This window comes from Bombina bombina, chromosome 2, assembly GCF_027579735.1.
Source record: "Bombina bombina isolate aBomBom1 chromosome 2, aBomBom1.pri, whole genome shotgun sequence".
Lineage (NCBI taxonomy): Eukaryota > Metazoa > Chordata > Amphibia > Anura > Bombinatoridae > Bombina > Bombina bombina.
The window spans coordinates 435,918,334-435,934,504 of NC_069500.1; the positions used below are offsets into that span (position 1 = coordinate 435,918,334).

At 40.7% G+C, this 16,171-nt stretch overlaps 1 protein-coding gene across 4 annotated transcripts in view; it reads left to right on the plus strand.

Annotated features, from left to right (window-relative positions):
* The window catches only part of PXN (paxillin), a 152,726-nt gene that overhangs the window by 97,168 nt on the left and 39,387 nt on the right, over positions 1–16,171 (plus strand). For 3 of the 4 annotated variants that reach the window (XM_053702055.1, XM_053702057.1, XM_053702056.1), the window contains exons 7-8: positions 14,500–15,198; positions 15,559–15,822. The exons of the other annotated variant lie outside the window; for it this stretch is intronic. In XM_053702055.1, coding sequence (XP_053558030.1) covers positions 14,500–15,198; positions 15,559–15,822 — 963 coding nt within the window. The remainder of the gene's footprint in view (positions 1–14,499; positions 15,199–15,558; positions 15,823–16,171) is intronic. 4 annotated transcript variants of the gene reach the window in all.

The window sequence follows — 16,171 nt, forward strand, 5'->3', positions numbered from 1 at the left end:
TGGATGATACTTTTGCTTCTTCTGAGGCTATTTTTGGGAGAAAGGTTTTGCAAGCCGTGGTGCCTTCCATTTAGGTGACCTGATTTGCTCCCTCCCTTCATCCGTGTCCTAAAGCTTTGGTATTGGTTCCCACAAGTAAGGATGACGCCGTGGACCGGACACACCTATGTTGGAGAAAACAGAATTTATGTTTACCTGATAAATTTCTTTCTCCAACGGTGTGTCCGGTCCACGGCCCGCCCTGGTTTTTTTAATCAGGTCTGATATTTTATTTTCTTTAACTACAGTCACCACGGTACCATATGGTTTCTCCTATGCAAATATTCCTCCTTAACGTCGGTCGAATGACTGGGGTAGGCGGAGCCTAGGAGGGATCATGTGACCAGCTTTGCTGGGCTCTTTGCCATTTCCTGTTGGGGAAGAGAATATCCCACAAGTAAGGATGACGCCGTGGACCGGACACACCGTTGGAGAAAGAAATTTATCAGGTAAACATAAATTCTGTTTTCTGTTGTAGAAAATCTATATGTATGGTGATTATTAGCATTACAAATGCTTATCATGAATGTCTAATTATGACTTGACTGTTCCTTTAAATACATTTTGTAGCCTATGAGAACTAGGAGTCTGAATTTGATGGATATATCCTCAGTATAAATGAAGCATTCGGTGGAGGCAAATGAAGTTAGAATGCTGTTCCAGTATTTATTGCGCTATGGCTTAATATATTTTAAGGTCCCTTCTAGTGCCCAGTAAAGAAGCATGAAACCAGCTGCATATAGAAAAGAAATAATACTTCTCATAAGACACTTCTTTCTAATGCATTAGAGTACACCAAGTGTTGAGACCATGATTACCATGAATCTCCTTATGTCTCTGATTCCAAGCAATCTGTTTTTCAGAGTTGTTGTTTTTTTTGCTATTTGATGAGAGTCCATTAAAGGGACAGTCTAGTCAAAATTAAACTTTCATGATTCAGATAGAGAATGTAATTTTAAACAACTTTCCAATTTAGTTTTATCATCAAAGCTGCCTTGTTCTCTTGGTATTCTTTGTTGAAAGCTATACCTATGTAGGCTCATATGCTAATTTCTAAGCCCTTGAAGGCCACCTCTTATCTCAGTGCATTTGACAGTTTTTCAGTTAGATACTGCTAGTTCATGTTACATACAGTAAGTTGTTTCCTTCCTAATGTGGTGTCAGGTCGGAACATCAAGAGATTGTTGTTCCTTCCTTGTGTCCCAATTCTTCCTCGGTGTAGGAACGTTTGCTTCACAATCTGGATGTGGTTCGTGCTCTGAAGTTTTACCTTCAGGCTACTAAGAAGTTCAGGCAATCTTCAAATTTGTTTGTCATCTATGCAGGTACACGTAGGGGTTAGAAGGCCACTACGTCTTCCTTGTCTTTCTGGTTGAGGAGTGTCATCCCCTTACTTATGAGACATTGGGACAACGGCCTCCTGAGAGGATTATGGCTCATTTCACTAGAGCAGTAGCTTCTTCCTGGGCTTTTAAGAACGAGGCCTCTATGGAGCAGATTTGTAAGGCGGCTACCTGGTCCTCCTCACATACTTTTTCTAAATTTTACAAGTTTGATGTGTTTGCTTCGGCTGAAGCAGCTTTCGGGGGAGAGGTTTTGCAGGCTGTGGTGCCCTCTTTTTTTGTTCCCTCCCGTTATTCCTTCAGTGTCCTCTGGAGCTTGGGTATTGTTTTCCCAACAGTAAGGAATGAAGTCGTGGACTCTCCCTGCCTTATGGAAAGAAAATAAAATTTATGCTTACCAGATAAATTCCTTTCTTTCCTGGCAGGGAGAGTCCACGACTCCGACCGTAAGAGATTTTGTTTGGGCGGCTCCCTTTTTATACTTTCTTCTGGCACCTTTATACCCTGATGTTTCTCCTACTTTTCCTTGCTCCCTCAGCCGAATGACTGGGAGGATAGGGGAAGTGGGAGGGATATTTAAGCCTTTGGCTTGGGTATCTTTGCCTCCTCCTGGTGGCCAGGTGTTGTATTTCCTAACAGTAAGGAATGATGTTGTGGACTTTCCTTGCCAGGAAAGAAAGGAATTTATCTGGTAAGCATACATTTTGTTTTGTATTCGTATGTCACAATTTATGTACAATGATAAAGAATCACACACACACTTGCCTATTGTTAAAAATATTATTTTAAATACTGCTGCAATATAGTATTCACATGAGCATACCTAGATATGCTCTTCAACCAAAGATACCAAGAAAATAAAGCAAATTTGATAGTAGAAGTAAATTGGAAGGTTGCTTCAAATTGTATGCTTTTTCTCAATGATGGAAGTTTAATTTAATTCTCACATCTTTAAATCTATTCCTCCTTACAGTTACATCATGGTATAAATGCTAATAGTTGTAAATTTTTCTTTTATCAGATGATGGTTTTGCTGTTGAAATTATTTTTTCTTCTCTCTGTTTTAAACAGTTTTATGTAGTTATTTGCAGCATACATGGGAAATTGATCGGATGTTGGGAATGTTCGGACCTCACAATATAAGAGGGAACAGTAAATGGCCTCAGTGATTATTCAAGAGCCCAAAAGCAGAACTTTTTTCCCACTTTTTGCATGAGATCATTTAGAAAAAAATAAATTCTGCAGGTTATTTTGAAATGAAATTCAATTTTAAATTAACTTGAGAATTCACTTTCCTGCCACTAGGGGAAGGCAAAGTTTCCCCAAACTGTCAAGAACACTTCATCCCTCCAACTTTACCGTTATGTAAGTTGTATGTAAAGCCAAGTAAGGAGAATAAAAATGAAACGTCGGAAAGGACAAAGCAGGGAAAATAGAGGTGCAATAACGAACTATGACCAAAAAAATACATTTTCTTTCCACAAACAATTTCGGTGGGGGTCATGGAAAATGGAAAGAAATAAAATGGGTAGGAATCTATTTTCCAGACACTGCTGGCTGAAGGACTTTCCTACCAAATGCCACTTTAGAAGATGCAAAAAAAAAAAGGTAAAAATTGAAAAGCTTAGGAATGACCAATTTGCGGCATAGCAAATCTGCTGTACCGAAGTCTTATTTTCTAATGCCCAAGAAGTAGAAACAGATCTAGTAGAAACAGATCTAGTGAAATTAGCTGTGATACGTTTTGGAGGAGGTTTACCTGCCTCCAAGTAAGCTTTTTGACTCAAAGATCTAAGCCAAGTAGATAAATATACAGCTGATGTGTTCAAACCCTTCTGAGGAACTGAGAATTTGTTTTTTAGAATATTGTCTAAAATCTTTGGTAGCTTACAAATAAAACTTTAAGCTCTAACCACATTCAAATTATGAAGCTGCTTTTTCTTTAAATTTTGTGGAATAAGACAGAGGAGAGGAACATTAATTTCATGATTTATATTATAAGCTGAGACTACTTTTGGTAAAAGTCAAATTTAGTTCTTGAAACCGCATTATTCTGGTGAAAAATAAGATATGGATGCTCACAAGAAAGAGCTGAAAGTAAAATAATTTCCCATGAAATACATATTATGTCCAAAGAAATGGATAGGTTCCAAAGGTGGAGCTTGTAAAATTCTAAGAATCAAATTCCATTGGGGGGAATTGGCTTGAGAACTGGAATTCTAGCTAAAGTCTGGGCAAAATTTTAAATATGTTGTTTTGCAATCTTTTTGTTATACACCACAAAGCTGAAATCTGACCTAAAGAGCTGGCAGATTTTCAAAAATTGAAGATTCTTAGGAATTCTGAAAGAATGCTAATTCAAATTATTCTTTTCACACCACTCTAGAAAAGTCTTCCAGATCTTGAGATCAGTTATTCTAGTTATAGGTTTTCTGGCTTGGAATAAGGTTTCTATCACCTAATCAGAAAAACCTCTCTGTTGCAGAATCAGTTCGATCTCTAAGCCTTCAAATTGAGAGACTTGAGATCTTAATGATAGAAGGGACCTTGATAGAAGATCTGATTGAACGCTATCAAATGTAGAGACCATTCTCCAGGATGAAGAGCTTGATAACTCAGATAATCTGCTTCCCAATCTGTCACCCCTGGGATATGTATGCATGAGGATACTAGTCTGCCCAAGACAAATCTTTTCTCAGAAGAGGCAAAAAATTCAAAACTAAGCGCGCCAAAAAAGCAGACTTCCGCAAAACAGCAAGGGAATAGTGTAAAGGATTCTGTCCCAGGGCAATATATATTAGCAAATATGGACACTTTTTAAGTTTGTGTATGTGTGTGTGTATATGTATGTATGTATGTGTGTGTGTGTATATATATATATATATATATATATATATATATATATAATATATATATATATATATATATATATATATATATATATATGTGTGTGTGTATAATCACATAGCTATAGAGTGTCTAACAGGTTTAACAAATGATACTTACCCGTAGACACTTGTCCACAAGCAAATAATCAGCAGACAGCCAAACCAGTACTGAAATATATCAGCAGAGGTTATGGAATAGGAGTATATTGTAGATCCATAAAGGGAGGCAAAAGACAAGTCCCTGCAACCAACTATGGAAGGTTTAATGAAAAATGTCCCATGAGGTGAAAAAAAAAAAATCACAAATCATACCCCACATACATCCCTCTGACCAGCACTGTACTATGAGGGGAAACGGGGCCTCAATATAGACTGGAAAACCCTCAACCTGAAGAATCAAAAGCACAACCACCTCCAGCAGAGGCAAAGTAAAGACTGAGGTATGTGTAAGGTAGGAGGAGTTTTATAGGGCTCTTGGGGTTTAAGAATACCTGCTTTCTCCTAGTGGTAGATAAGAGTAATTCCTAGGAGTAAAGTATTGTGGACTCTAAACAATACCTCCATCAAAAGAGATCTAAGATGTTTAATCTTAAACATAAAGGAGGAAAATTCAGTATCTCGATCAGAGTCCTGATCATCAGATAAAATTTTACCTTCAGAAGACAATTCTGAGGAATTAAAATCTGAGTCTAAAAGAAACTGTTTAATAGATCTGATCCTGAGATTCAGAAGTGCCTAAAACATCTGATTAGAGCTGCTTATTGGAGATTCTTTTGCACTTACATGGAAGAGGCATGCCCGCCAACAACTCAGATACAACTCAGACACACAATGTCTAAAACCAGGAGCAAAATATGAAGGACTCCCTTAACTGTAAAGAAAGAGGACAGCCTGCTGTAGAATAGCATTAGACTGGTTTGAATGCATAAGGTGATCAATACAAAGATTTTTTTTTTATTTACATAAAATGGCAAAATATACACTTAAGTGAATATTGGATCTCCCTCTAAAGGATGTGCATTGAAAGATATTGGGGACAGTTCCAGCGTGCTACCTGTGTAATAAAGCAGATTACAAACAAAACTGTACCACATTAATTATAGGAGACATATAATAAGCAAACAGGGAGTTTTAAACCATAAAGTCCAAAAGCTTAGGGAAAGACAGACAAATGGAGGTCCCTTTTGAAGAAATAGAAACAAACTAAAATGTATAACATATAACCACTCATCGCATGAAAGAGAAGATAACCTTACCATTTTTAAATCTATACGATAAGTTACGCTTATCAGACCTGCAACAAGAATATGTCAGAAGTATCAATCTGAACTAATCATCAGCATAATATAACATGGTGGGAAAAAACTTTAAAAAAAAAAACTTGTGTAATATTAGTAAATAATAATGCACTGCTTAAATATGTAGCCTGGCATAATACTTTAAAGGACATTAAATTCAAAATCAAACTTTCATGATTCAGATAGGGCATGTAATTTGAAACAATTTTCAATTTTACTTTTTTCATCAAATTTGCTGTGTTTTTTTGGTACTCTTTGCTGAAAGCTAAACTTAGGTAGGTTCAAACGGAGTTCTAAGCCCTTGAAGGACGTCTCTTATCTCAGTGCATTTTGACAGTTTTTCACAATTGGCTGCTAGATCATGTGTGCCATATAGATAACAGCATGCTCACTCCTGTGAAGTTATTTATGAGTCAGCACTGATTGGCTAAAATTGCTAGTCTGACAAAAGAGCTGAGGTAAAGGGGCAGTCTGCAGAGGCTTACATACAAAGTAATCACAGAGGTAAAAAGTAGGGATGCACCGATACTAGTATCGGTACCGATACCAAGTATTTGCATGAGTACTTGTACTCGTGCAAATGCACCGATACTTAAACCGATACCTCCACTTCCTGCCCATATGCTATTTTGTGGCGTTTTTTTCAAACTGCATGTTCCCATTTTAAACTAGAGTGGAGACTAAACTAAAATTTGTTTACTACTGTTCTGACAATACAAATTGCTGTTATTTGTATTATTGTAGGAGAGATCACTGTACCTCATTCAGACAAACCCCTGAAGTACTGGGCAGTTAATAAACAGATTTCCAGCTCTGGCTAAAATGGCCCAAAAATATCTTTCTGCCCCATGCAGTAGTGTGGAAAGTGAAAGACTGTTCAAGTCGAACCTCCATACAAATGTCAGATTGATGTTATATAACAGCCCTACAACCCATTTGTATCACCCCTTTAAATGTAAGATTTTATTGTAATATTTTTTATTTATAAACATGTTCAGTGAACTTTTTTATTATTTCATAATGTCTTTTGAATTACAGTCCTTTATAATTATAAAGAAGGAATCTTAAATAATTAGTCTGTATTGTGCTTGGTAAACTGTCACATGACATAAAAAAAAAGTATCGTTAATTGGTATCTGCGAGTATTTGAAAACAAGTATCGGTACTTGTACTCAGTCATAAAAAAAATGGTATCAGTGCAACCCTAGTAAAAAGTATATTAATATAGCAGTGTTGGTTATGCAAAACTGGGGAATGGGTAATAAAGGGATTATTTTTTGTTAAACAGTAAACATTTTCAAGTAGACTGTCTCTTTAAAGTGCCAAAAAACATTTTGAGTTATGTGCATATTATAGAAGGGTCAGTGTGTGATGGAAAAAAAAATCTGCAAAACTATTTGCACTTTAGTGTTGCCAAGTGTAGCCTGCTCCACCCCCTTTTTCAGTGTCCTACTCCATACCTTGTGGTGTCATGTAGCAAGTTTGTGCACTTGAGGATAATTACTTATGCAAGCAAGGGGGGTGGGGGGGGGGGGAATTGAGGAGGGAAAGCCCTGCTTTTTCTAATGCTTACTGAAAAAAGGGAAAGATTTTGTTGTAAAAAGTTTATGGAAACATATTTGTATCCACTATATATGACAAGTTCCAGTACACAACAATAAAAAAATGAATATTAATATAAATGCATTCTGCTGCAGCTATGGCCTGGGTAGCACCTTCCATATATGGAAATGTCTAGGGAGGAGTTTGCTGCAAACAAAAGTGTGTCTGAATTAAAGTGGTTAATGTGGGTTAAAACAAACTGTTTTTCAGGTAAACACTGGCTGCATTATATATTTAGAAACGTATGTTCATACTGTTTTATGTCCTTTTAATAAAAATATCTTTCCCTTTAGTAATAATACATTTTGAAAAACGGCAGTTGCACTCAGCAACAAAGGAACACTTGAGAAATTAAAAAAAAAAACATAGCACAGTTTATATCTGTAACTGTTGTGCTAATTCAGTGCACAAAAACATAAAATATACAGATTCTCCCTCACATTGTAAAACCGTTAAATCCCTTTTACTATGTATATAACAGAGTGTATAAGGTTGCATTGAGATGAAAATACCAAATGAATTAGCGGATAGGAATAAAGATTAAAAATAATTAGTGTTTAAACTCACCGAAAAAGGACCCTACAGCCCCATAAAACATCTAGAGAGCATTAATACGAAAGTCTAGTAAGAAGTGGCAATGTCTGTAACATAAAATGTCCACTGGCTATCATGTAACATGACAAATGTACCTGCTAATCGCCTGTTTGCTATGTGAGTGCAACTGTTTGGCGCAGTTTTACCTGACGGGCACCCACTCCACTGAGCTTACCAGCCTTAGAAATAACTACTTCCAGTAGATAGCCCATCCAGTGCTGAGCACATTACAGCAGAGGATTTAAGTGAGGAGTATATGACAAACCAACAGGAGGAGGTTAGGTATCTGTCCTTGCTTCACCAGTGGAAGGCCTGTGACTAGCTCCCTCACTGAGAGTAATTGTGTTGTTGCCCCATACTCCAGTCCCCCCCCCCCCTCTCTTTCAATAGCAACTCTCTGAGGGGGAAATTCAAGCCTAAACCCAGTCTGTTAAAATTGAAATTCTTTTCAGTTCAGATTTCTCAACCTCCTGGGAGGTAAAGTTTACACTTACACAAGGTTGAAGGAGGGAAGGATGAAGTGGGTAAACTGTGCCTCCTCTTAATGGCAGGGAAGTGAATCTCAGGCGTAAGAAATAGTTGACTTCTCACCACCTTATGAAAGAAATTGCGTTGCAGAGAAAAATAAATGTTTTTAAAATATCTCTTGAATACATTTGTTTCCTTTGCTCTTGGTCTAACATCACATAATTATAAGGTGATAATATACTAATAAAAAAGATCCATTGCTCACAAAACATCTTACATCACAGATTTGCAGACTGGAAAAGGCTAGGGGGCATGGTTGAAAGCCAGTCATAAAAGGGATACTAAGCCCAATTTTTTTTCTTCATGATTCAGATAGAGCGTGCAATTGTAAGCAACTTTCTAATTTACTCCTATTATCAATTTTTCTTTATTCTCCTATTATCAATTTTTCTTTGTTCTCTTGGTATCTTTATTTGAAAAGGCAGTAATGAAAGCTTTGGAGCCCCAGCCCATTTTAGGTTCAGCACCTAGGTTGCTCATGCTGATTGGATAGCTAAAAGTAGCCACCAATCAGTAAGCGCTATCCAGGGTGCTGAACCAAAAATGGGCCGGCTCCAAAGCCTTCATTCCTGCTTTTTCAAATAAAGATACCTACAGAAGAAACAAAAATTGGAAATAGGAGTAAATTAGAAAGTTGCTTAAAATTGCATGCTCTATTTGAATCAGGAAATAAAAAAATTGGGTTTAGTATGCCTTTAATGTGCTGCTTCTTTGCAGTTCCGCCCCATATTTGATTGTTCTATTCAAACAGTGTTTCACTCTGGCTGCACGCTGTTAAGGAAAACTTGCACAGTGCAGTCAGAGCAAAGCACTGTTTAGTGCAGCGGAATCTGTTGGCGCTCTACAAATAACCGATAATAATAATAAAAGAACAGCCGGATGTTGAGCAGCACTGCAAAGTGAAAGCGCTAACAGTTCCTGTATGTGTCCGATTCTTTCGGCAGACATGCTGCGTTTTCTGAAATGACATCTCAGATCACAACATGTTCTACCTTTTGGGTTCAAGGGATCAGACACCCACAATTTAGTGAATCTTACTCTGCCATTCGAGCGGAAATGCCCAAAACTAAGCTAATTGTATTGACATATTTTTCCATCTTAATGGGAGGAGAGTCCACTGCTTCATTCATTACTTGTGGGAATTATGGAGGGTAGTACTCTTCAAAATGGGACTGGAGTTTTAAGTAGTCCTGTCAGCCTCTCAGTAAGAGCATGGGTGAATGTTAGAGTTGCAGGGAGAGTTTTTCTGTGAACCCATCCCGACTCAGTTTAACAGCTCCATTAGCAATCAGCGTTGAGTTTCGCTGCCTGCTTTTCTTCTCTCAAGTCCATGTCAGGAGCGATGCTACTACCCTGTCACACTTGAAGGGCTGTGTTCCTGTTACACAGCGTTGATTCTGGTAATATTGTTTTATTTATATATATATTTGATAACACAAGGAGACAGGGTCACAGTGTGGCTCCTTTATCTTTATAGAATCTAGGGTAATACCCTCGGAAGGGGGTTATTGAACAGGGGGGATTTTATTATACATAATATTGTTTGTGTTTCTGCTGCATTTGTGTGAGATGAGGCTCTGTCAGTGTGGAACAGTTCATTAGCGAGAGATTGAGGCAGGCTTTTTTGGCGCATCTCTCGAGTGCAGGGGCGGTCCTGCATGGCACTCCATGTGACCGGGTGTGGCCTCTGTAACTTCCTCTTTCTTGACCTGCTTTTGGAGGAGCTGAAAGCTGTTTCTTGTAGTCCGGGTCATAGGAGGTGGTGAGTGCCACAGCCATTGGGATATATAAGGTGCCATTTCTTTTTTTATCAAGTCGGTAATAAAGGCGCATGCTATGGAGGACTCTGATATATTAGAAGATACTCGCTCTTTATCTAAACCAATTAACTGTGTATATTGTGAGGAGGTTCCAGTCGAACCGCCTACGCAACTCCACATGCTTTGACAATATTGCTATAACCAAAAAGAATAAAGTATTTAGTACGACTGAGCCATCCACCTCTTAGGGTTCTCCGCCCCACGAGGTACATTCCCTACAATCATCTCCGTTTACACAAGCAGTTCCCCAGGGCACTACTAATCCTCCTGCTGGAGGGGTCCTTTGGTCTCCAGATTCGCCGATTAGTTACAGATGATGGTTTCTGCGGCCATTAATGCAATGCCTCGCCCTTCTAAGCGAAAGGTACAGCACTGCTATCCGTCTCAGGGGTCTTCGACTCCGCTGGATATCTCAGATTATCCACTGAGGAGCACAACTGAGTTATCGGAGTATGTTGCTTCTGGGTTGGAATCAGCTACTTCCAGGCCTCAGAGGAACCAAATTTTAAATTTAAGATGGAGCATTTGCACTTACTGCTGAAAGAGGTGCTTGCTATGTTGGAGGTTCCTGAACCGAAGCTACCGGAGGAACCTTCGATCCCTAAACTTGGATAGGGTTTACGAGGACAGGGTAGTGCTCCAGGCCTTCCCGTTTCCAGTCAAGATGGCTAACATTAAGAATGAATGGGAGAACCTTGATTCGTCCTTTACCCCTCTTCTTTTAAAAAGCTTTTCCCCATTCCGGATGCGCAGCTTGAACTGTGGGGAACTGTCCCTAAGGTGGATGGTGCTATCTCCACACTCGCTAAGAGAAAGTCTTCTGCTAGAGGATAGCTCCTCTTTCAAGGAACCCATGGATAAAAAGATGTCCATGTTGCGGAAGATATTCCAACTCAGGTTCATTTTCCAACCGCCGACGGCGGTGGCTGGTGCGGCTACCTATTGGTGTGGCGCTCTATCAGCCATGGTCGAGGTGAAGACTCCCCTTGATGAGATTCTAGAATAAATCATGAGCTTAGGGGTAGCGCATCTGTGATGCTAACATGCAGATTATTCGCCTGAATGCTAAGACATCAGGTTTTTTGGTTTTAACCTGCAGGGCTCTGTGGGTAAAGTCGTGGTCTGCTGACATGACTTCTAAGTCTCGCTTGCTTTCCCTCCCATTCAAAGGGAAAGTTTTGTTTGGCCCTCCGGCAGAAAGAGGTCTGGGGTATTCAAACTTTTTCGTGGTCCCAAAGAAGGAGGGCACGTTTCGTCCAATTCTGGTCCTAAAGGCCCTAAACAAGTTTTTGTCAGTTCCATTGTTAAAGATGGTTCAAGAGGGACAATTCATGACTATAGACCTTAAAGACGTTTACCTTCACTTCAGGTTTCTAAGATTCGCTATCCGAGACCAGCACTTCCAGTTTGTGGCCCTTCCGTTTGGTCTGGCAACTGCCTCAAGAGTCTTTACAAAGGTTCTGGGAGCTCTTCTCGCAGTAGCGAGAGCCAGAGGGATTGCAGTGGCACCTTATCTGGACGATATCCTGGTCCAGGCTCCATCCTACAGTCTTGCGGAGGATTACTTGAGGGCTCTTCTCCTTCGGTCCCACGGTTGGAAGATAAACTAAGGAAAAAGTTAATTGGTCCCCAGCAACAGAGTGCCGTTCCTGGGTACAATAATAGATTCTTCAGCCATGAAGATTTTCTTGACAGATCAGAGATGTTGCAAGCTTGCATCCAACTGTCTAGCTCTTTAGACATCCTCCAGGACATCTGTGGCCAGGTGTATGGAGGTGATCGGGCTCATGGTATCCAGCATATATGTCATTCCATTCACCAGGTTCCATCTCAGACCTCTTCAGCTCTGCATGTTGAGACAATGGAACGGTGATCATTCAGATCGGTCTCAACAGATATCTCTGGACAGACCGGTGAGGGAGTCCCTATCTTGATGGACCCGATTGGGGCAGTTGTCACAGGGGACATCCTTTTTGAGACCATCCTGGGAGATTGTTACCACGGATCTGTTTGGGGTGCCGGAAAGGCACAGGGCATATGGACTCGAGAGGAGTTGAGTCTACCTATAAATATTTTGGAACTTTGAGCGATATTTAATGCTCTGAGGGCTTGGCCCCTTCTGGGGTCGTCTCGATTCATCAGATTCCAATCAGACAACATTATCTTGGTGGCTTACATAAACCGCCAGGGGGAGGACGAGAAGCTCCCTAGCCATGAGGGAAGTATCTCGGATTCTGGAATGGGCAGAGACTCAGTTGTTCGCTCTCAGCGATCCACATTCCGGGTGTGGACTACTGGGAAGCGGGTTTTTTTGAGCAGACAGACGTTTCATCCTGGGGAATGGTATCTCCATCCCGAGATGTTTGAGGAGATCTGCAGCAGATGGGGACGCCAGAGATAGACCTCAGGGTGTCCAGACTCAATTGCAAGCTACCCAGATACGGGTTGCGATCCAGGGATCCCCAGGCGGAACCGATAGATGCCTTGGCGGTACCCTGGGACTTCAACATAATTTACATATTTCCACCGTTGCCTCTTCTACCTTGTGTAGTGGCCCGCATCAAGCAGGAGCAAGCTTCGGCTATTCTGATTGCTCCGTTGTGGCCATGAGGATGTGGTTTGCGGATCTGGTGGGGATGTTGTCATCTCTGCCTTGGAGGTTACCTTGTCGCAAGGATATGCTGGTTCAAGGCCCCTTTCTACATCAAAATCTCGATCCTCTGAGGCTGACTGCGGGGAGATTGAATGGCTAGTCTTAGCCAAGAGAGGATTTTCGGAAAAAGTTATTGACACTCTCGTTTAGGCTAGGAAGCCGGTCACTCGACGCATCTACCACAAGGTGTGGAGGACCTACTTTGTCCTTGTGTGAGGAACGAGGATATCCCTGGCATAAGGTCAGGGTATCCAGGATGTTAGCTTTTCTCCAGGACGGTTTAAATAAAGGTCTTGCCGCCAGTTCCCTAAGGGACTTGGTTCTTAAGGTTTTGCAGAGGGCTCCATTTGAGCCTATGCATGCTCTTGACATTAAGGTTCTTTCATGGAAAGTCCTGTTATTACTGGCTATTGCATCGGCACGAGTCTCTGAGTTGGCGGCCTTACAATATGAACCGCCCTACTTGGTTTTTCATGCTGATAAGTCTGTTCTTCGTACTGGATTAGGATTCTTTCCCAAGGTGGTGTTGTCGTAACTTTAATCAAGAAATAGTTCCTTCTTGTGTCCTAACCCTTCTTCGAAGGAGAGGTTACTTCATAATCTGGACGTGGAGTTTTATCTTCAGGCTACGAACGAGTTCAGACAGACTTCATCCTTATTTGTTGTGTACTCAAGGAAGTGCAGGGGGCAAAGGGCCTCTGCCACTTCTCTATCTTTTTGGTTGAGGAGTATGATCCGTCTGGCATATGAGACAGCAGGACATAAGCCTCCTCAGATGATTACGGCTCACTCGACTAGAGCTGTGGTCTCTTCTTGGGTCTTTAAGAATGAGGCTTCTATGGAGCAGATTTGTAAGGCGACCACTTGGTCTTCCTTACATACTTTTGCAAAATTTTATAAATTTGACGTTTTTGCTTCAGCTGAAGCAGCTTTTGGGGGAGAGGTTCTGCAGGCTGTGGTGTCCTCAGTTTAGGGTCCGCCTCCTTTGCTCTCGCATTTTTTTTCATTGTGTCCTCTAGAGCTTGGGTATTTGTTACCACAAGTAATTAATGAAGCAGTGGACTCTCCTCCCATTAAGATGGAAAACATAAATTATGTTTACCTGATAATTTCATTTCCATCTGTGAGAGGAGAGTCCACTGCCCCTGAATGTTTCTCCAGTGGAAGGACCTAAATTTAATTTTATTCTTCTGGCACCATTTATACCCTTATATTTATCCTACTGTTCCTTGTTCCCTTGGCAGAATGACTGGGGGATGAGGGAAGTGGGGGAGGTATTTAAGTCTTTGCCTCCTCTTGGTGGCCAGGTTCTTAATTCCCACAAGTAATTAATGAAGCAGTGGACTCTCCTCACACAGATGGAAATTAAATGATCAGGTAAGCATAATTTGTTTTTTAATTAATTTTATCTCCTGAGATTAAAAAGAGAATTCTTTTTATTGTAGCCCGTATATGCTATGTGTTTTTAATTGATTTTGCAAGCTTTTGTAAACTTCCTATTATTTGTTAGTAATACTGGGAAGGGGTAAAAAACAGTTGTCCATTTTGGTTTTTCTGTATGGCTCTGCTGTTGGTCAGCTTATCTGCTCCTAATAAACATGGGTTTTCAGTAAGATGTTCAGAGCTGCTGTGTGTCTATATTAGGCTTTGCAAGGAGAGGTAAGTGAGGGCTGTATGAAGGCTTTATCCTAACGTAACTCATGTATCTGGCTTTCCTCTTCACCTCTCATACAGACTTGTCACACCTTTTCTGAACTTTCCTATGAACCAAGCACAACTTCTTCTCATCCATCATCTCTGTCAACCTATCCCTCTGCCTCTCCATCCTGTGCTATGTCATGCAGCTTCACTTCTCCAGTACTGCTGCGTATTGATGAGGATGAAATACCCATTTCGTTTTCTCAGCATGAAAATGGTCCCAGGTCACGGAAGGAGGTTTTTGGATTTGCATGCACTGATAAAAAACAACCAACAGTCACAGCCAGTGCACTAAATCCAGTTAAGGATGTATGTTTCTCAGTCTTTGGAAAGGAGCCTGGTGGGTCACTGGTATGTAACCAAATGGATCAAACTGCCAAGTCAGAAAGGGGAAAGGATGAGTGCATTGTACCACAATGTGATTTTAATTCTGCGGTGTGTGATGAAAGCAGTAATGTTTTAAGGTCAGGGGATCAAAAAATGTCAAACTACTTTCCTTGCTCCATGCCAGAATTGCACAGTGACCTCAACAGGGACAAAGTACATGTTTTGAGGAATCCTCCTCTTGGTAAAGCATCCCTAGAGAAGGAAGGCTACATGAATGCATCTAATGGGCACTACACTGAACTTAGCTCAAAATCTGACGACCAAATATCTACTACTGTGACACAAGACTCAGAGCAAGTTCTGCTCCCAGAAATCTCAGCCCGGGAGAGGATCTCTGCTTCTCGTCAGGCTAGTGGTGTGGGGGGGAGTAGCCTGAGCATGGCAGATTATGCATGACTGAATTATACATTCCTGTGATTCAGGTGCATGCTGAGATATATAGAATATATTTCACAATTACCATCAATTGTGTCCTAATTAAATCTGTGAAAACCCCTTTAAAACGCTAAATGTGTCCTCTTATGCATGTAATATTTGCATTTCTAATAGGTAAGACACACATTGTAAGTCAAGGCATGACTTCTCTGCAGTGTGTAGAGTTTGTTGGACATGATGAAGAAACCTGTGTATATGGTTTGCTGTGGACTGTGCTTGTTTTCTGAATTCTCCTGTTCACTGGTGTTGGTAACATTATACCTTATTGTATAGATGAAGTCTGTTATTAAAAGGACCAAAGAGACTCCTAATGTGCATCCAATGTCTCGTGACCTCTCGCCTCGGCGGAGGTTTGGCCCAGCTATATACAACAAAAGCCCCTCGCAAGACCGTTTGATTGAAGAATTGCACGACCGTTTTGGGATAGACAAACAGGAAACTTACAAGAGTCCAGATGAGAACTGGCTGACGGAAGGAGTGATCATTACATCTCGGCCATCAAAGAACATTCGATTAGCTGAACAACAGATTGAGAAGGTAGTAGCAGGAGAATTTGGGAGAGTAAGATTACACTTTTTGATGGACCTTTTTCTTCTTTCAAACTGTATACTTTAACCCACACCTCGTTAGGTGTATCGCTACATGTAGGTGCATGACGAGCCCTTCTGATCATGCAGGGGGATAACCGATAAAACACTCTTTTTGGTGATCCCCCTTCACTACAGCCCAGGGATCATTGGTGGTCTAGTGGGCGGCACTCCCAGGTGTCATGGGGATGTCACAAATAGGGCAGAACCAGGACCAGTAGCTGCAAGGAAACTGGATGGGGGAGTATTTTCCAACCCCTTGGTCTCAGTTCCCTTAGCAGCTACAAACCTCCAAGATG